General features: G+C 37.9%; 1 protein-coding gene across 1 annotated transcript; it reads right to left on the reverse strand.

Annotated features, from left to right (window-relative positions):
* Window positions 1-2,723: 2,723 nt before the first annotated feature.
* On the reverse strand, window positions 2,724-22,421 carry ngfb (nerve growth factor b (beta polypeptide)). Its single transcript, XM_067505949.1, has 3 exons — window positions 22,254-22,421; window positions 7,366-7,497; window positions 2,724-5,014 (listed from the first exon to the last, which is right to left on the reverse strand). The coding sequence occupies exon 3, from the start codon at window positions 5,001-5,003 to the stop codon at window positions 4,407-4,409; it is 597 nt and encodes a 198-aa protein (XP_067362050.1). The 5' UTR covers window positions 5,004-5,014; window positions 7,366-7,497; window positions 22,254-22,421; the 3' UTR covers window positions 2,724-4,406.
* Window positions 22,422-22,693: the final 272 nt, after the last annotated feature.

Below are 22,693 nucleotides of genomic sequence, written 5' to 3' on the forward strand. Positions count from 1 at the left end.
CATGGGGAAATTAAACTCTGGGTGAGATCGGCAGGTGTCAGATCACAAGTCCACCATGATGCGCTGTGTATGAGGCTGCATAGCTGCTGTCCAGTCAGATGCTGATGCCTGTCCACAACTACTGTAAAAGCCCCATAGGAGTCATTAATGACAAGTTTCCATGTAACTCTTAATACAATCATGGAACTGCATCAATATTAGCCTAATGCCAGTTTGGCCATCCAATACTGACATAAATTCAGAACTGTAATTATCACAGTGGAAATACACAGTAACCAAACTGAAACCATATCCTCAGGGTATAATAGAATTAAAATCCCATTATCCTTCCTCAGCTGCCTTAGAGCTCCTCACCCATCCCTCCAGTGTTTCACATGAAATCTGGTGCAGTAGCCCAGTCTCTTTGAGGCACAACTGTGAATTGTCCATAAAACATTAGAGAAGGCAGACCACCTGGTGATATCCAAATAAGGACTAAACTAAATGTGTGTGTGTGTGGGTGGAGAGGTCAGACCAATGTCCTAATAAGACATACTTGTTAAATTACTTCCAATGTGTTAAAGGACATTGTAGGACACAAGGAAAGCAACAGACAGGACTTTTCCTGAGACACGGTGTAAAAGGGATGAGATAGATGCATAGAGCCACTATATAGATCAGCAGCTTTCGGCTTGTTCCTTCAGGGATCGCCACAGTGGAATGTGGCATTGATTTGGCTTGAGTTTTTTACCTAATTGATGCCCTTCCTGCCACAACCCTCCCATTCTGGGCCACCAGCACCAGGGTGGCCCTTGGTAGCTGGCCAGGACCACAGCTCATGGTGTGGGATTCGATCCTGCAGGATTCAATTCTGCGTCCCAACCCGATGATCCACCCCATCTTGACATAAATTCATCTCCACCTGGTGGACAATTGACAGAGTGCAAACTGTCTGTTTTGCTGTAAAATACTTGTCTTTCAAACAGTGCTTATGAACACTCTTAGTTTATATCTATCTAATCACATAATACAAATTATTATCAATTATTATTAAGCTACAATACTTTTATACTATACAATACTTTTTTATGTATAGCTCTACTATTTTATTTTCATTTTATATGTTTTATGTCCAACTTACAACTTGCTTAAATTATTATTTTTTTGTACTGTGGTTACTGTTTGACAACCTAATCTAAACTCAAGGTTAACTTCACAGCTCCTTCTTAGAGTGCTCAACTGCTTCACTGAGTCTTTCTCAAAATTAATATTCCAGTCACACTAGGAACCCAGTAGGACATACAAGGTCAAGAATAGCATTCAATTAATTATTTCCTGCATGTCTGACTACTGCATAGCCTATGTACAAACACTGGTGAGACAGGAAGAGAATCGTAGCCTCTGTAATGCCTGATAAGTCAGATAAACATTCGTGCTCATGTCAAAACCTCTTTACAATTCCTCTTTACCAGTGTCTTGATTATTTTTCATTGGAAAGGCTTGGTTTTTACTATCGGTTATCTTCACAGACTCATGTTATTCTGAGCTGCAGTGATTGAATCCTGAAAGGAACAATATTTTTGCAGTTAACATGTAGTTATTACCATAACATGTGTGCCCTTGTTATTTAATGTAGTAAACTTTTATCTGATCGGGATGGTTATATTTTTAAGTTATGCATCTTTAAATGAACCGTGAACTAGTTAGGACATATGTGTACCAGCTTCACAAAACCAGATATAAGCCTAAAGAGAAGCTATTGAAAATTATAATTCGTGTCAAAATAAAATATGCAAGACTTTTGCTGTGATGTTGTAAACATAAGGGGAAAACATTTGTCCATGTGCTCCTTTGTCCGAGTAGATAATCTGAACCGTGAACACAACACGACGCATGCGCATGTTACTTCCGGTTTTGACATAGGGAGCAATATCTTCTTTCGCTTAAACAGGTTTTTTATGAAGATGAGATTGAAAAGCTCTTAAAAAAGTGAGAAATTGCTCGTTTAAAATTGCTGCATTAAGTACATTTTTCTGATACATACTGCAACATTTTAACATTTTACTTGTAGCAGAACATCTTTACGCAACAGCATGGACTTTGCTAAATGTTTCCTCACAGTGTCTAGAACAGAGTTGTTTTGGTGGCATTGAAAGCATGTTTCAACGTTTAATCTCTAGAGGGCAGTGTTGGATTTTATTTCAGGCTATTGTAGCGATGCCAGGGTCGCACTGGTTGGGTACACATTTCTCTTAAAATTATAGTTTTAGAATTTTCTTAGCAGCTGCCTTGTGCCTCTGTTTCCACTTTACCTCTAAGCTCACATCATAATATGTCTTAAATGTCAGCTGTGATACTAAATTGAGCTGTGATCCTAAAAAAAAAAAGAATCACCACTGACTGACTGTATGTCTCAAGTACATTTGGGCTGTGCTGATGACACTGAAATGCCACTGACTGAACGAGGATAATTTCAATTATATTATCAGCCCCAGTTAGACGATGAGTCATAGGCAGTGTTGTTTGTATTTCTGTATTCTTTTCTTGGTTTCGTGTCAACTGTAGAATAAAGAGCAGGAGAAAACCACAACGCAAAGCCAAAAGCACCACATTCCTGGCAGTAAAATGAAGCCGAAAGGGGTTTCAGGTCAGTTCAGACTTCATGTAGGCCAAAAACAACATTTTGTTTCCCCATGTCCTTTGCCTGGGAAACAGTAAAGCTACCATTGATACAATAAACTTCATAAAATCCAATGCATGTGTGTAATTGTTTAATAAATAACAATATCAACAACAACATTTTAACAAAAGGTTTGCTTATATCAGACCTGGGTCAAATTGTATTTCTAAGACGTGTGAGTTACATTGGTTTGTTTAGAGTGAGTAAGGTGTAATAGGACATTATAAAGGGTGGCAAAAGAAATACTATAATCATCATGGTTTTATTGTGCTAAACTCTTGGGAGCTAATGCTCTGTTAGTAGTATAGTTGGGATTTATAGTTTAAGTTTCTTATCTCTGAAACACGTTTGCTGAGTTCTCCGAGGCTTCTTGTGGCTGTAATTTATTCTAGATTGGTAAATTGTAAATGGCCGATTATACAGAGCATTTATCCAAAGCGCCTTACAAAGAAGCTTCTCATTCGACCATTCGCACACACACTCACATCAGCAGCGGTGGCTGTCATGCAAGGCGCCCACCTGAGCAGGTGACTGCCTTACCAGCTGAGCTACAGCTGCCCCCTTTTGAGTATGTATATAATAAATGTATTTATTTATTTATCTTAATATATTTTTTTGTCCTTTCGGCTTATCCCGTGAGTTCAGGGTCGCCACAGTTACATGTCATGTAGAAATCACCTAAAATGCCACTAGAGGTCATGATACCTGAGGTTTGAATTAAACTTGCTGCAGAGGTTGAACGGCTGTTTAAGGTCATAAAATTGAGTATGAACCTAAATGAGTTGAAAGTAAAGGCATGGAAGAAAATGTCATGTTTCTTGATTTCCTTCAGATATAAAGACAGATTAAGTGTTAATGTTTAAACTAATGCTGCCGTGTGAGTAACCATAAAGTCGCTTTGTCAGTTAGAACACTTACACTATTTAGTCCTGATGATTTGGTTTACAGCTGTTTTCAAGTGTAACTAGGCTATAAATAATAAGACACACACTTTATTTGGTTCCAGTGGAATTTCTAAATTATTAGAAAATTATAAGAAAATCTTTCACCAATTTACATAATTACAGTGTTTTGTGAGTGTGAATAACCTATGAATGTGTGGGGCACAACATCCATCATAACTGCATCATACTTTTGGTTGAGCTGCAGTTTGGTGGTGGTTCAGTAAAACCTGGGAATGCATTTATTAAACTGCTGAAGGTGACAGTGTGGAAGTTAGAATCAGAGCTATTTAGCATATTTATTGCATCCTGAAAACTAACACATAAAAACACTGTTAAATTCAAGTGAGCTAGAGGGTTGTGTTGCGCTACATCCAAGTAGCTCAGAATGACTGCAGTACAGACAGTAGTGATCAACTTCTGGCATACGGTAAGTTATCGCACAAAATGTGATTAGTCACCGTGGAAAACTCATCAGCGGAATAGATTAAGAATTAAGAATTTCACACAAAGAAAATTAGATTTTGTCAGGTGTTAGGTGACACAGCAACCATTAATAATTGGTAGTCTAAAAATTAAAAAAAGTAAAAAAAAAACTATAGCTACAAACCAACTACAGATACTGTTTGACCCAGGCCTGGTGTATGTACATGCAGTCCTGATACTTTAACATATAATAATAAGTTACTTTGTACACAGGGGGTCTTTGGTGATGTATTATTCAGAGAAAATCACATCCGTCTGCATGTTACTTTGAGTATATCTATGTATGTATTTGATTTTGAGAGGGTGTGAAGTACAAGCCTTCACTGACGCCAAGACTTGCGGCTGAGCACACAAACACAGGCTACGTTGATGCGTATGAGCCTCCACGCCACCAGGTTCTTAAATGAAGTCAGCGCTCGTACAAAAGTGTGTGAGTTGGTGCAATAGGAGTTCCAGTGTCTGGCATCGATTCCCAAACAGCCTGAGCTGCCTGAGTGAGCGCTGTGACACGTCGTTTCAAAGAAGTACTGCTTCTTGTTGACATTGTTGATATTCACATCTGGTAGCACTGTCACCTCATTGCCTGAGATGTCCGTGGCCTTGGTCTTGTTGCCCACCCAGACGCTGATGCTTTCACAAACTGAGTACACCCCACGGTGCTGAGGCTGCCCGGCTCGCCTGCGGGTCCTTCTACTGGTACCCTGTGACCCTGCTGGGTCTGCATCAGGGGGCTGAGAGCTGAAGAGCACCCGGGGTGAGAGGTAGCTGCGCTTGTTAAAAAGTTTGGGGTCAACTGTGGGGATGGTATTGGGTTTGTCCTGCAGGTGCGCTGGGGAGGGGGTGCACGAGTCCCCTTGGAGAGAGGCCACAGCCTGGACACTGAAGAAGAGGAACAGGACCAGCACGGACGACCTCATGAGCACAAAACCTGAAAGTGCCAAAAGCAAAGAAAACAATTCTGTTACTGCAGATAGAAATTATATCACAAAGTTACAAGGCTGTTGACAACTGTATGTGGACAATTCAAGTGTTCGGAACCTGAAATAACAGATTTGGAGACAGTGGAAATAAAAAACAGTGTACACTTTAAAAGTTTCCTTTATAGCTTCATGGTACAACATGTTGAACAGGGAGATCAACCTAATTTAGATGGAAGTATTAACTCTTTAAAAGCAGGAAAACAAACCTGGCCTAACACAAAAGGTCTGGTTATCAATAATGTTCACCGGCTCAGCAGCAATAGTGTTCACAGGCACAGAACATACTGTACAAGGAAACAATGGTGTCGAATGAATATTTGTACGTGTAAACAGGAAGTGGTAGAATGTTTGACGTCTATTTAAATATTGATAGTCAAATTATTAACTTAATTAAATCCACACAGAGGAGAGTGAACTGTGCAGTGCAATGTCCAGCTGCCTGTGATGTCCTGTTGGATCATAAGGATGAAAGACATCAACAGACCGTGGATATTTATTTGTTGAGTATTCAGCTTTGTTTAATAAATACGGATGGTTTTATTAATGAATAAAATGAATACTTTGAAGATGTTTGCTTGTTGATTTCACATCCAACATTTGATACGAGCTCCGAAATTAAAAACAACATGCATTTGTTTTTGGTTAAGCAGAAAGAAATATATATAATTCCTCAGAAAAAAAACTGAATAGCCTTTGTGGAACAGAAAAGAGTGAATAGATCTTGAATATGTGAGTTATTTTTGAAAAATGGTGTCACATTACCCACAGCAATCTAACCACTATTGTTGTGACATGTAATTAGTTTGATTCTATTATGAATACACACAACACACGGACCACAACAGAACATCTGTCTCTGCATAAAGAGACAGGCGGTACACTGCATTTAACACTACAACAGGAATCACTGACGTGTTAACACATGTGATGGTGCTGTAGCAGGCTCCGTCAGGCAGGTTTAGAATATATTATGATTGCCGCAGGTGTAAGGGTGAGTGCTCCTGGATTAAAATAGTTGGCACAACAAATCAAAGGAACCATCACAGTACAAAAGCTGAACTATGATTACACAAAGAAATGCCTGTGAGGTCTGTCTAAGTCAGCCAATGTCTTTCCTCTCATCTTACCACAATCTACTGGGCAACATTTGGGCAAAAGAAAAATCACTACTACATTAATTAGAGGGTGATTAGTATATTTGATTTAAAAAGAGGAGACAGGCCTCTGTTCAATTTCTCTTTTATTATGTTTTTTCCCCAATGGCAACATTTCTTTAACATAAAAAATGGTGTCATCATTTTGCTAAACACAATTTTTACAGATAATGATGCCACATTATCACAATTAAATTTGATGATTACAAATAAATTGTCATCATAGTCAATCTTCACAGCAGACATTTTCATAATATCTCTATCGAGAAAAGCACTTGTGTAATGACAATGGTGGCAAATGGATTCCAGTCAAGTGTTTTAAATCCAGGTCTCTGGTATTACACATGCTGGATCACTGGCATGCTTTACAGAGGCACATAAAATGGAGCAGAGTCTGTGCATTTCCTATTGTAAATCATCTGCAGATGAAGAAAAAACGCCTGTAAAAGAGTTGTTTCCTATGCTAAATGCTCTGCAGACAGAGAAAAAAGCCAGCACAAATCTGGTTTTAGCTTAATGTTAAAGTTCAAACTTGAGTGGGAGATAAAAGAAAACAATTTCTTAACTTTCACATTTTACGTTTCATCATTTGGCAGTTGCTTTTTTCAAAGCCACCTACAAGTGAGGTACAAAGCAAGCAAAACAGCTAAGTCAGGGATAAGACGTTAAAAGAGGGAGAGTGAAAACGTTTTCGTTTAATGAGTAATCTGTGCCAAATATGGAGAAGTAGATTATTTTTAAATCAACGGTTGTGGAAGATTTCTGTTTTTAACTGTGTTTGGAATATTGGGAATGAGGCTGCTGAATGTGCAGAGTTCGATCTATCATCATGGGGCAGCTGAGCTAAACAGGTGATGATTGGGAATGGGATGGGAAAGGGCTGTTAGGGGTTCAGCGTCTTGCCCAGAGACCCTTCGTCATATAGCTGGGACCAGGGATCAAACCACTGACCCTGTGGTCCGTGAACGAGTGCCTTACCAGCTGAGCTACAGCCGCCCCCATTCAAATGCAAGTCTCCGCTAAGCTAAAATTGGTTTAAGCCATCATATAGTGTGACCACTTTAAAAATGGCAAAATGAGCTAGAACCAGATGTTTGATGATTGTGGCTCAACACAAGGTGACTGTGATCCAGCTACCTCTATACCTTTTCAGTGTGTCCACGTGAACTGTTGCACTCGGTGGCTCCTAGAGAATGCGATTAGAGCTCACTGTGTTCTGGGCTCCTGCCATTAGGCCCCTCCGTGACCCCGACCCAGCACACCACTGCTTTTCTGCCCTGTTGAGATACAAGAAGAGAAAGTGTCTCAGCCGTCTCGTAAAGCCACTGTAAACACATTCTTTGTGAGACTGATACGGGAAGAGAAAGTTAATGTTATTCCCGCTCACCAGATCCTCTCATACTGAACATACCAAAATAAAACCAACAGACCTGCATAATGTAGAAAATCTATGTAAAACATGTGGTGCAGTTTAATAATAATGTTGTAAATTCCCTCAGCATTCCTTAATATATGAGATGTGACAGGTTTGTTTAGGCTTAAACAGTCCTGTAACTAAAAATACTATATATAGCAAGACAACTAGTTTAAACAACAAGTTTAAAGAATATTTTGATGGAAACTAGTTCATTTAGGAATTTGCTATTATAAAACCAGTAAAAAGAGGAGTTAGAACATGGGACCATAGTATTTTTTTTAACTGATGTTGCTTCATTACTCTGATTCATTCTTGCAAAGTTATAAAACACAGCCACCTTCCAAGCGACATTATCCATCTCAGTAAACCAGAAGCTGTAATTTTGTTTTGTCATCTCATCCTATTGTTATGTCACCGTGGTTAAATGTGCTTGAGAGTTTTCATATGAGTGGATTACATGTTACTTTACGCTGTAGTTAGTGTCACTCACCTGAAAGAAGAAGACACACAAAGAAAGTCTCCAACAGCTTTAAAGCTAGAAAATAATCTCTAAGCATACAGTATATTGCGTCCCAACTGTAATTGCATTTTGTGATTAGTTGTTTTCAAGCCTTGCTATAAAACCTAGAAACACAGGATATGCCAAGCTTGCAAAATGACAGGAATGTAAGCTAGTGAGATGGGTTGTAAATCTAAATGATGTGTGCTCCTGTAAAGAATCTACACTGGCAGAGGACATCTTTTTGTTTTACACAACCTCAGCAACCGTGGTCTCTGGCTCTCCTGGGACTTAAACCTGTAATCTTTCAACTGTGGGGACGAGCTGTTTAAATAACAAGTCACCCTACTTTTGTGACCTGTACACTGTCTGAAAAAAAGTGAGCGACACTAAACTGCCGACAACAGCGTGCATCTGTTATGAATCCCGTGACATATTCTTCACATTTCCTGCAAAAAGCAAACTAAGTACATTAAGTCCTGGCCTAAATTATCACCAAAGTGCTCTTGGAATAATGTCTAATACTACAGTAGCTGCGTATTTCACAGCAACTATATAGTTAAAATAAAAACAATTTGATCTGGTTTTACATTTAAAAGAATCTACGTTGAAACTTAACTACATTACAGCACAGGAAAAATGCATACACAGCAAATTAAAAACAACCATTCTGTTTGTTCCTCATGTTCTCATTTTACTGCTGTTCAAGAACATCATTATTAAATATATGATGAAAGACAGTGGTTAGATTAATAAAAAACATATGTCTCAGCTTTTTAGAACATCTGATTTTGGCCCATGCCAGCTGTAAGAAAACTACAACTGTGGTTAAGAAACATGCAGTCAGCAGTTTTGTCCTGTGGTGAGAGAAGAATTGCAACATTAACTCACGCTACTAGGTGGGCTACAAATATTCACATAACACCACTGCAAAACATCTGTGTCCACTGGAAAACCTCACATCACAGAAATCATTGAGTACTGAGTATTGAGTATTGAGTATATCACTAGAAGGTGTCACCTGCTCTGATGATGGTGATAGTGCAGCAGTAGAGGAAGTGGGATTTTTTTGGCACCCCTTACGTTCCTATGTGTGTATTAAGTAATGAATGTTTGTCTGGATAATGTGCTGTGTCAAGGAGTAGTTAGTGTGTTGTGTTAGTTTTGATTTAGTTGTCAAAAATGCTCTACCAATTCCCAGACGAAACCCAATAAAACATCATTTCAATTATGTCGAACAGGATGTTTGCAGCACAATGTGCCAATGATAACACTGCAGGGAATGTTGTTAATTCAGATCCTGCTGGAACATTTACAAAATCGTTGGTACTGTAAAACCCTGCTTGGGCTGATTCAATTTGAGGTCATGTTCTCTCTTTTTATTTGGTGAAAACTAGAGAACTATGAAAAAGGTGTTGCTAACGTTGCAGACAGAAGCCACGAACATCCTGAATTCCAAGATCAAGAAAATAGGTGAGACAGTATTCAATATGAACATAAATTGCATCCTTAAAATCAATCAGTAATTTTCTCAATTAACTGTTTTGTGTATAAGGAATATTCAAAAAAGAAAGTCCCAGGTCAGATTTCTAAATCTTGTTTTGTCAAGACTATTTATAATGAGAAAACAGAACAAAGGAAATACTTAAATTTCAAACAACTGAAAGCAAATCTGTTTTGATATATATGAACAATGGCTTAGACAAATCTAAGGGTTGATTATGTAGGTGTAGAAATACTTTCTGTAATTTTGGGATCTTTGGTGTAAATCATAATTCACTCATAGACAATGAGCCCCAGTTTTCTTTTTGTTTTTCTAAAAGCCCCAAAAGTGGAGAACGTAATGTTATCCCATATACTTTTATGTCAAAATCGTAATATGTAGAGGGCGATTACATTACAGCTGCCAGATAAGTGCAGTGAAATAAAACATTTTCCTCTGAAACATACAGTAGTTACGTGGAATTGCAAAGTTGCATAAAATGTAAACTAGGCTACACATTAATTTGATCACTTTTCTGGTCAAAGTTCACACGTGTATATTAAATCACTTTCATATTATTGACATTTTTACGTGACTTTAGCAACAAATTCGCGCTTTATTGCCATTTACACGGTTTTACATTAGTTTATTAGCGCCTGACTGGCTCCATCTCCATGACAACAGCCGCTGAGGCTCATGGGTATTGTAGGATTTAGTCACATTCAAAACTGACATTAATAGATCAGGATTTGTCACGAACTAACAAAGCTGAACTGCATTTATTTATGCATTTGTTTATTTGATGGCCATAACATAAAGATTTAATTCTGTTAAAATATCCGCCCATGTTTCTGAGTTGAGCAACACTGAGGACATTTTTAGAAGAAAACTTTCAAATTAGCATAAAGTGTTATCCAGGCCCAGAGCAGCACTACGAGCTTCACTCCACTACGGCCGTGCCCGACACTGCCCGTGCGTGTCAGGTGCGTTTCAACCTCTTTCACACTTCTGCTGTTGTGAGCGTTGTTAATGTAAAAATAATGATAATAAAATAAAAAATAAGCTGGCTTGTTTTACACCTCGAACGCCACTTTCAGCTGCGGACCTTCTGACGAGCTAATTGCGCAGAAGGTCCGAGGATCAACAGCTCACTTCTTCAAACGAAGTACGTGCTTCTTCTGGTTCTATGTCGATCTGACAGGACGCATCTCGGCTCTGTTCAGTTCGTGCGTGTGTGCTTGGCGTGTAAAGCCTGTTTGCTGCTTAATGGGTCGGTTTTCTGCTCTTGTATAACGTTAGTCTAGGACTATTTGTATCCACTGGACATTACTTTTAATCTGTGGTTCAGCATACTTAGCTTTTCTTTGGGTGTTGTTCATTCTCCGTCATGCTGTTTTATTTGAAATGATATTTAAGAGTCAGTATTCTGGACTCACTTTTGCAGCATTTTCACTTGTTGTTGAGTTTTCTGTCATCGTCACTGATGCTGCTGCTTACTCACCTTAAGCATATCTGCCACAAAAATGCTTCAAAACTTTTTTTTTATTTGCACCACCACTGAGCAAACAACAACAACTGAGTCTTGGATTTGGCAACTTGAAATAAAGACACAATTGCTGTTAGTTACATGTGTTTCCTCTGCTCACACCATCTGTCTGTCGTAAAGTGATCTGTAGCTGTGTGAAGATACTGTATCTATCCCATTTTAGTAGGTAATCTCTCCCCATGTGGAATTGCTGCATGGCAGCTGGTGCAGATCCTCAAGCAGAAGTAGCCTATGGTTTTTCTCTAAAGTGCCTTGCAGAAGGACTATGAGACATATTCCATCTTACCGCACTTTCCCCACAGTAGACTTCACGTAACATTTCTCTGTATCTGTTGAGCTTTTGGTGCTTAATGTTAGCTGTTCAATGCTGCTGTACTGAGTGTAACACGTGCCTGCAAAAAAAAAGTTTTGAGGTCACAACCGAGCCCCCTGATATCCATGTTTTCCTCTGCTAGTTCAGACTCAGGTCGCACTAACACAATTGTACATTTCATTTGTTGTCACTGCAAACTACTGAACACCAGTGATATGTTACATAAGAGCTGAAAATGATGTATTGATCTTTTAACTAGTCATTTAATCTGGAAAAGCATCTCAAATGTGATAATTCACAGCGTTTGTGTTGTATTTGAATTTAAAATAATATCTTTCAGTTCCCATGGATGGGCAGAATAAAACTAGTAGGGAAGTTATAAAGCAACACCACCTAAATTTCCCACGCTGTGGTTAAACTGGGCAGCTTCCAAGTGAAAAATTTTGTAATACATTCACACAGAACAAAATAGATGTAGCCTGTTAGTGAAATTAGCCTGAATAAATACAGGTTAGAAATATTGTTTCAGGCTGTTGGCCTGACAAAAGTGTACAGTATATCTCTGGGAAATTGTAATTGTACTTTTTAGAGTTTTGGACACAAATGTACATGAATACGATCACTTAAATAACAGGCATTTCTTATTTGCTCTGCCCTACGTTGTAATGTTGTGGCTTTTTGCTGATGCTCTTATACCAGCTTCAGACTACAAGATACAGACATAGGGCAAAGAGAGCAAAAATGGTGTTGCAACAGTCGATCGTTTTATTTCGTGGGGTGTTTCATAGTGATGTGCAGCCATGCTCCACCTGGGCTGTCTCACAATGTCCCAACACAAAGACTAGCATGTCAGAATTTTTGTTTTTTAGAGCTGTGAGTAGTCAGGTATTAACATGTAGTTTGTTATATCTGACAACTATGTCAAAGCAAGGATTTTTGACTCATTAACCATCTAATTTGACATTGTTTCCATTTTATCGGACAAAAATACTGTGTATTCTGGACCCACACCTGCATCTAGCTTCCTGTAAGTGGTTGGGGTGGAGGTGGGGGGTGTTATGGCCATTCTCCTTCTCTTTTGTGCTGGGTTTGATGTTTGCAAGTGGAGACTAACGAAGTCCAAGCCTAGACACCTAGTTTTAGGCTGCTGTGTATTCAGGTATAAAGAGAAAGCAGAAGAAAACAGAATCCCTTGTTGGCATGAATTAACTTAATCAGCAAGCCAGTCAGTTATGTGGTTTGTTGGCCCTGAATGGATAGGCCACCCACAACCAATGACCTACAACTCATTAAGTTTAATGGAGTCAGTTTAATGAACCGTGTCTGGGTTGACTGACAAGCCGCCCGATGTGGCACACAATTGAGTCTGCAGGCCAGGAACAATCAGCCTCTCTCTGACAATACATGGCAGTGGCTTTGTTCATATGGTAAAAGTCACACAGTCCCTCTCGTAACCTGATCCATCAAGGCTGGCTCCCATTCAAAGAGTAAGGGAGGTGCAGGTGACTTTATCTGAAAGCCACCAATGGACTTTGAATGAAATGCCACTCATTATGTTGCTGTGCTCATTTGTGCAAATCTGCTTAACATGTTGAAGCATTGCTTTGTGCTGAATTTAAGCTCTTAAAGTCAAAATTCCTACATTGACTGTCACAGTAAAACCTGAGGAGCCTGTGTTTGAAGTATGTAAATACTATGTTTTGTTGTAACTCATAATGATGGTAGAAATTTTAATTAAAAAAAATTTTTTATAGGCTTTTTTAAGCTTTCCTTACTTTCTTTTAAAGCTGCCTTATCTTGAACAAAACATTGTGAATTTTACAGTCTGTGCTTTAATATCTTATACTGTAATTATGGGGCCGTTGTTTTGGGGGTGGTATATTTCAGCATATTTTATAATATTTCATATCAGCCACATGCAAACGTTAATTGATAACAACGTAACTGGTACAAATTCTGTAAGCATAGTCCGATCTGTAGTTACTGTAAGGTATAAAATGTGTCAAAATTCAAGAGCTTTTAACAAACAACTAATTATGACTAAATGTAAATATTTTTTTATGTTTTTTAAAATATGTGCGGTGTAAGCAAAAATAATCACAACATTTTTATAGCTGTCTTAATCCAAACCCTGACCAACTTGTTTTAATGTCAAAACAAAAACACGTGTATTTTCTTTGTGCCTAAACCATTTGACAGTGCACCGCTTCTCATTGCATGATAATAATGAAGTACTGAGCCAATTAGCTTGTGGACCAGGCACCTACTTGCCCATATGATACAACAGATAACAGAAATCAAATAGTGTAACGTCCAAAGTGGGTGATTAAATGATTGTCACCTTCTTGCTTCTTGACTCTACCAAACCTTCCAGCCTTGTAGATGTAGATGTAAACTTGTGTAGACTAAATTGTATTTTTCTGATGTTGGCTCTACTCTATGGCAGTCATTATTTATTAAGTTTTTTAGAAATTTGAATCAACTTTAATGTGAGGTTTATATCTTTTAAATTGATCTCTGAAATGTAACTAAAGTAAACTGGCTCAATTGATATCAAACAGTTTTCCACTATAGTTGGAGGCAAAGCCTTTCAGGCTTTAGAGTTATAATATGTTGTGCACCTTGACCCCCTCACATCTTAATTAATTGATGAAAACACCTCAATTAACCCTGCATGCTGCCTTGCTTTGCTGTTTTCATAGACAGACAAGGAGAGGCAGGAAACCACAGCAATGATAGTGTCTAAACAACACTTAACTTGAAAGGCATTTTCAGTCAAGGGTAAATGGTGCATAATTTTGTTGCTATGGGAACTGTATAGTATATATTTTTTCCTGAGGCTACAAGCCAGACAGGTACAGAGGAAGGGGCGTGGTTAAAATTGAAAAATAAAAAACCTGGAGAGCTGTGGATGTGAGACAGTGGCAAATGCAGCAAATTTGTGTAAAACTACAAAACAAAGTAGGGATCAAAAACGGGGCCTGTTTCTATGGTAAGCAGTGACTTTTCTTTGGGACTGTGGTTCAGCATAAAAAGCAGAATGATAGTTCATTTATCTAACAGTAGCTCCTTTGGAGAAATGGTATTCTTTCAGAATAGAGCTTGCAGCTCTTGCATTACTCCAATCTTAGTCTATTGAAATTGGAGACCTAAACACAACACACTCAGCAGTAGCAGCATTGACTAAAGACTACATGTTTTGAGTGTAGGTGAAAGATAAATTGCCGAGCGGTATTTATAGAGAGATATTGGAGTCTTCAAGTGTGCCGATTGACAAAATAAAAAAACTCAGTGAAGGAAGTAAAAATATATATATTACAGCATTACGAAGTAATAAACTCTTCAACAGCTTTGGTTCAGGATGACGTCAAAGAAAAGAACAAGTTTGGAAATCTTCAGCAAACGTAACCTTCCAAATGACAATGAGATTAATTATTTGCAGATTTCTAGCAATTTTAATAAATATAATCTCTACAGCAGAGCTTTGGACTGACTCAGAGAGTTTGCACAATGTTTATTTTCCACAGTCAAAATTCATTAATGAACTTAGTGCAGGTTGAAAACAGACACATTAATGCTACTATACATAATCACGACCTCCCACAACACGGAAATTGTTTTTTTTTGTTTTGTTTTTTTACATTATTTTTACAAATATTTTTTTAAAGTAGCAAAATGTAATAATTTTTGCTGTGTTTCAATCAGCACTAAACAAATTATCCTAAGCACTGTTGCTATCACCAGCATTAGTATCTAGGAAGCCCGAGCAAGTATCAATTTTAGCAAAAGATAAAATAGAAAATTATGTTTTGACAGGCTGATCCTTTCAGTTTTTTCATTGGGAAATACTAATGATAATATGATGCAAGTACCTAAAAAATGCTAAAAATGAAAATTTAATAACATTCTGACCCTGACTATAGCACAGTAGATGCGTTGGAATCTGATCACTTTTGCATACGTGTGCTATTGGATGTTCAGTGTGAATGTTGCAGTGTTCAAGGACACACATGCAACACATTTAGGGTTGTGCTTTTTTTTTTTTTTTTTATACCTGCCTCAGCTTGTCCATAAGTTTTAAGGTAGTGAAATATCTTTTTTGTCATTGGCAACGTGTCAAAGGAAGAATGCTAAGAAATATAATAGCATGCAATTGAAGGTCGTAATTTCCCATTCCTCCTGTTGGATCTAGTTGAGGTAATTTTCTGTTTTACTGTTATCAGACAACTATGTGGGAAACAGTTTCAAATACAATATGACCTTTTGTTGAGAAATGGGGCCTCTGCTGGCAGTTGGTTTTGATCTAAGGCAGATGTGTGAAAGTCTGACTGGCTCAGGGACCTGATGACCACATTAGGTCCAAACTGAGACCGGACAGAGCCAAGTCAAAGAGCAGATCAGGGAGGGCCAGTCACTCAGCAAACTGCTCAACGACTGGATACTGACTGTTCATCCAAAGCGTTTAGTGATGCAACTTCAGAGTTCAGAGAGCAGATAGTGATTGCAAAATCAGGACGGCAATAGCAACCTCTTGTTTATGTTTCATGTGATAGGATTCACAGTGATCAGAAGTTATAATGTAGCTTTGTGATTTTAGAATTTACAAGCTAAGCAGTTCTCATAAAAATACCTACTTTCTGTTGACCACATCTGTACTTTATACACACACACACACACACCAAACTCTGAACTGTATGACATCAAAGATAAGTGAAAACAGCTACAGAAAGAATGCATCGTAAAATGTACATCATCTTTCTTTCTTTTGTCCAAACCTAACTACATGAAATCTAATCAGTGACTATGACAGAAACAACCACGTGAGGATGGTAAACGGCCGGTTTAACGAGGACAGTTTCATTACTCACTGATGGTTGTGTTTGGTCTTACTGCACTGAGGAAACGCAGCTGACCCCAGTCTCTATACACAACGTGGCTAAACACAACAGAGTCCATGGAGAAACAGGCTCTGCTCAAGTACTGCAAATTAGTTAAATAAACTTTAACAACAATGACTCGAGGGAGTCAGCGTATGTGGTGTTCTCTGTTTTCATCATCCAGTGGCTCACACTCAACAATGCGGCAGACATTTAGTTTGTGCAGTTTGTTCAAACCTTGGCAGACCTTGGTCGCCTGAGATAAACTGTATATTATCATCAAGTATACTTGTGAATTAAGTCCGGCCCAGTTAAAAGCTGAAGTTAAATAAGAGCTTCAGTCAAATAAAGCTCTAAGGTTCTCCTGTTGATTGCATTTTTTTTTTTTTTTTAATTCAGGTTTAAGGCCAGGCCAGTTTTTGGAGAACATTACAATGGCAGATGCCAGATCAGACATGGCTTTCAGCGACAGAATAGCTCCTTTGACTTCTCTGTCCACTGAAGGAAATTGTTTGGCCAGACCTTTACATCCCCCAGTGTCCATACTTGGCTGATGTTTAGTCTGTCATAATAAAAACCACACAGATGCCTTAAAGAGACAGACACAACTCTGACATTTAGGGAGTTGACCGAAAAAGCTTTAACACCCTGTCAATTATTTTGCAGTAGAAATGAGATCAATCTGTTCACATCTTTGTTTATTGCTGTTAGCATCTGTCACTGGTTTGGAGGGCCACTCTCAGATTGCATGTTGGCTTTTCCATTTTCTAAAAATCTTGGTATTGCCAACAGTCCATGTGTTGCCTTTTAAGATACTGAATTGTGGTCTATTGTGTCTCCCTCAACTGTTTTTTAAATATTTTTTTCATTTTCAATAAATGAAAACCAGGATGCAGCAAATGTACCAGATATTGTCTTTTAAATGTTCTTAAGTGCTGACCCTTACTTAGCAAAAAATATTTCCTGTCTGTGTCCAGCAGTTTAAACATGGGACAGTATGAAAGTTGGTCTTAACCATCTCTATAGATTTGCCACCTCAGTTTCTCTGGTTTCCATCTTTGCTTTGAGACCTTGTGGTAAAGTCTTTCCAAACTGATTTATTTTTTTAAATTCTTTGTTTACTAAGCGTGCAATATATCCGCACCTTTTACAGCCAATCAGAAAGCTTCTGACATATAGTATCTTCTGACACCTTTTGTGGCTCTTTAACTGCAGCTTTTGTTTTTGTCAGTGCAGTTTTCCATATCCGTATATTATGGTCATGCCCTCTCAAAATAGATTCACCCCTGCTGTTGTGGAGGGTAAATAAAGTGATGCCACAGAGACAGTGGTGTATATGTCAAAATGGATTTGTGGGGCTGTGTTTGACGTTTTCTGTTAGAAGCAGATTTGACTGTTTATCCACTTACTGTCAGTGGTTGTCTGGGCTTTTGCCTTATTTGTTCTATACCTATAATGACCCAGGCAAATTACAAGGTTGGAAACGTGGAGTTGCCAAATAGAACCGATCAATGCACGAGCCTATTGCCTTCAACAACATCTACAGGACAAATGGTGCAAAACAGTCATCATTCATTGTTTAAACAGAACGATTGCTTAAACTACAAGTAATCATATACAAATTAAAAAACGTTTGATTTTTTAAAGCAGACGTTTTTCTTGTCAGCATGGTGTTATTATACTGTTAATATAAGAGCAGAGGTTTCAAAGGCACACTGTGGATGGGTTACAAGGTTGAGTACTAGTTGGCGTGCTGGAGGAAGAGCATGAGTCACAGTTCACACACTTTGTGTGTGGCCTTATAGCTCTCACTCAGAGATGATGAAGCACTCCTGCTTGCAGGGGCACTTTACTGGAGAGAGGCAACCCAGCTCAGGCACAGGCCTGTTGTATCTCTGCTGCTCATCCCCACAGGTATTCACTTTTCCTTTTATTTTAAATTTTATATTACATTTTAATGTGCTACCATCAGTTATAATGGTGAGCTCAGACCAAAATAATGTTAAATGTATTATCAGAGGGAGGTGTTCCAATTAAGGAGACATTCCCTGCCTGTCATTGCACAGCAGTAGATTTAAAAGTAGCTTTTTATATATATATATATATATATATATATATATATATATATATATATATATATATATATATATATATATATATATTATATTATATAATTTTTATTTTTTTTGTTGTTGTGTAAGGAGGCACCATGTTCCTCTAACCATTTGCCTAGGAATGTAAAAGATGATGAGGCCTGTTTTCAGGGAAGGATTGATGCAGTGGCTGTTACATTTGAAGGGTGGCTTATCAGATTTGATACCAGTGAGTGGAAGGATAACACAAGCTACTGTCATTGTAGCCAATTATAGTCTTGAGGAGAAATTTCAAGATACTCATCCTGTGCATTATGACAGATACACATAGTAAGTAACACTATTCAATAAACAGAAACAAGTCAAGTACACAAATACTCCACAACTGCTCAACAAGGAAAAACACTGTTTTTCATTATCAATATTTATTAGTTTCTTTGTCAACAAGGAATCACAAAGAATTGCTGTTTAATAAAAACGTTGGTGTAGAATTGTATAAAAAAATGCATGGAAATGAAGCCTTACTTTTTTCAGATGTTCTCACTTTTGACATGCCAACTAAAACTAATTTTAAGTTAAATGAATCAAAAGCATCATTTAGATGCACACTGCAGTTTGGCAATAAAGTACAAGGAGGATTCTAACAAAAGACTTAAGACATAAAAGAAACATTTCAGGGCTGCAATGCCAGAAGCTCAAGACATAGTACAAAGCAAAGCCATGCTTCCAATGGAGAGATTCATAGCGGCCAGCAATATGCTTATTTCCAACATTTATTGCGGCCAAGGATTCAACTAAATTGAAAATTAAATTGAAATGTAAACTTTTGAACTCTGATACGCTGTCCCTTTTGATGTTTGTCCATTAGGACAGGACAAGGAAAAGTTGATTATGTGCAGCTCCAGGATACTGCAGAAAATTAAGACCGCGATTGTTTACATTTCCATCTTGGATAGCTCCTTGGAAAATATTTTAGCAATTGTTTATTAAGTCCTATTTTTCTTTCACCTTATTTTCTGACATTGTAATCGAATGCCAGTCATTATCTTGATGGGGTTTGGTGGACTGTTAAAACACCAAAGACAATGAAATAGGTGCAGAATTGTATTCCTCTAACCCTGACAAAATTTTAAATACTGTACTATTGTTGGAAATGTTCTACTTTTGTCCATAAACCTAACCTTGAATGATGATGTTCTTCATTTGCATTACTGTGGACAAATTATAGTTTTTTTGTCTGTTTGGATACATTTGTAAGAGAAATCTTTTTTAAAATTGCATGCATAACAGCTACTGGATGTGGATAGAAAACACACAGATATGCTCCTAATAATGGTTAAATACATCGTCTACAGAAGCTTATTGTTGTTGGCTGACTCTTTAGAACAACAAAGTTAACTACCAAATGTAAATTTAGTAGGTTTTTTTGTTATTTTTTTGTCTTCAGCCCTGTAGCAACTTTTTTTTGTCACTGCTTTACTTGGAAAAATGGCAAGATAGGACTGGACTTCATTACCTTTCCCCGAAGTCACAGCAAAACAAATCTAAAGAGAAACAGTCAGATGTCTTTCTGTTAGATAAATGAAAAGAACAATAGAAATCTAACACAACGCATAATAACAACGACCTAGAATATATGTATATCACGTCACCTTGCACCAACAGACTGTTTCTCTTCTTTTTAGCTACTTTGGAAAAAAGTATCAGTGACCTCTAAATGGATGCATCTTTACATGAACACTTTTCATTGTGCTATGCAAAAGCTACTGCACCCTTGTTCCACTCAGCATCTGTAACCTGTCTAAAAGAGTCTGAACTTTGACTGCCAGTCCCTGTTTATCCACCTGTGAAACAGATTGTTCAGCTCTGAAGAATTACAGCTGGTGTGCTGTAGAGTTTCACTGATGTACATTACTGCTCTGAGGATCAGGAAAAGCTGGAAAAAGGCTGTAAGTGGACAAAAAGAAAACTCTGAAATATTTATTTCAGATCCAAAAAAGAAGAATATTAGCAACATGGAACAAACTACAGTAATAAGTCAAATAGGTCAAAACTTAAAGTTTAAGGTACAATTTTACCAATAGTAAAGTAGTCATGCATAGTCAAGTGTAGATATTTTTTCCTGGACAGCTTCTATGTTATTAGTGGATCAGGGAGAGAAATGTTTGGAGTGGTGATGAAATATTTGGCAATCAACGATTGACATTTTATTTAGATAAGTTTTCTCTGAAACATTCTCTGGTTTCAGTTTGGGATGCTGTTTTTCTCTCTTATATATCAGATCAAATCCCTGGTTGTTGAACAAGCACTTTAAGGGTGTCGCTTTAGGCGCCAGTGATGCAGATTTTCCCTTTTTTGTCTTATGGACTAAAAGATGAATAATTTCTTTGTAAATAATCAAGTGCACAGTGAAAATAACTGCAAGGTGCATGCTTAAATTGAAGACTATAAAAATGGCACATTATTACAACTGAAGATTCAAAAAGACAGGATATGTGACAACAGGCCTAATACTTTAATTACCCCTTTAGTTTGGGAGCCTCAAAGAAACTGAATTTCTCAATGTTTATGTCATGAGCAATGTATATGCTAGTCAGACGCAGGCTGATGCATGTGGATGTGGTTTCGAGGCATGTAGGGTATAGTATTTTATTTTAATCACTTAATTTCAGAAATTGCGTTGCTTCTTCTTACCTGGTATCTGGCAAAAATGAAAATTTGTTAAATCAATCTTTATTTTTCATTAGCAAGAAGTGAGTTCATACATGGGACTTGTCCTGCATTTTAACCAAGGAAAACACGGGGTCATGTAGAGCCGGTGCATGTTTAACCACAGCTACTAAGCATACACTGTGCTCAGCTTCCCACATCAACAAACACGACTCAGCGTCCCCTTTGCAGAAAGCAAGGTGCTTCAACCCCTATGCCTGAAAAGACATTGACCCAATCATAGATACCATGACAGAGACCGTGAGGAAATGTGTAGCAAAATCTGCTTTTACCATAAAAAGCCAACATGCTACCTGCAGCCCACCACTACAGCTCTGATTTCATCACTCTGACTTCATCACTCTCCTTCTCATTGTAAACTGACTAAGGCCGCTATTGTTTCACAGCAGAGACGACTCCCTATTGATGGTTTCATTTACTTTTCACGTCAGTTAATAACTGCCATCTTTTTCTTGTTAAAAAATGTTTTTGTGTGGTTCACTGTTTAAGGAGGAACAGAGCAGCTCAGAGTAGCTGAAATGCTGACCCGCTGTCTGTCAACATACTGTTGAATTAAAAAACTAGTTTATAAGAATATAATCAAATGTTCCTAAAATGAACCATATCTGTATTTAAAAGCCTGCTCGAATATCCAAAATCAAACTATCATAGCAAGTTTTCTTGAGTCTAATCACCTGCCATTATGTCAAGAATGCAATCATTTGCTTCAACTCACTGCAACACATGATTTGAGAAAAGCTACCCTGCAGGTAGCTCCTCGTTTCCAACTCAACATACCATACAAATACAGAAACTGCAGGAATGCTTTGAGACAGGACTTAGCCCAAGGAGATGACAGCAGGTCTGATAGACTCATAAACACTTAATTCCTAAACTTGAAAAAAAAAAGGGCTTGCTCTAATTTGAAAACCACACTTAAAACTATCCACTGCTAAAAAGCTGAAAACTGTAATTTGTCTGTAAACTGATTTAATTCAAAAAATGTTAATCTAAATTATTGCTTTGCATTTTATACATTGTAAGTTGGCGTAGTGCAGATCCATGCAAAGCAGAAAAAGGTAAAATGGTTTTGTACCTTGGCAAAAAGCTCCCTTCTCTCCACTGACGTAAGACTCCAGGGGATTTCTGAAATATATTCCAGTTTGTGTCCAATTCCACAAGATGCCAGGGAAAGAGAGAACAAACTCTTTGCTAATTATCCAAACAGTCCTCTCTGGGTCTTGCACTTGTTTGAAATTTGTTCTGAAAAGTAAGAGAGAAGCCTCGGAGAGGCTGCAAGCTCTGTTGGACTGTGGAGTGCTGCAGGTCCTAGTGCCTGCCTCTCTGAACGAGGGTGAGCCACCAGCAAGCGTTGATAACTCACTTGATTTGACAGTATATTTAAACAAGGTGCTTCATACTTAGAAATGTCCATGACACAACTCAGTACTGTTGCTACTTTATTTTACATTGTACTTTGTCTTAGTCTTTCATTTGTATTCTGTGTTTAGATGCTTTCAACATGTTACACTGTAG

Source organism: Channa argus, chromosome 5 (assembly GCF_033026475.1).
Source record: "Channa argus isolate prfri chromosome 5, Channa argus male v1.0, whole genome shotgun sequence".
Lineage (NCBI taxonomy): Eukaryota > Metazoa > Chordata > Actinopteri > Anabantiformes > Channidae > Channa > Channa argus.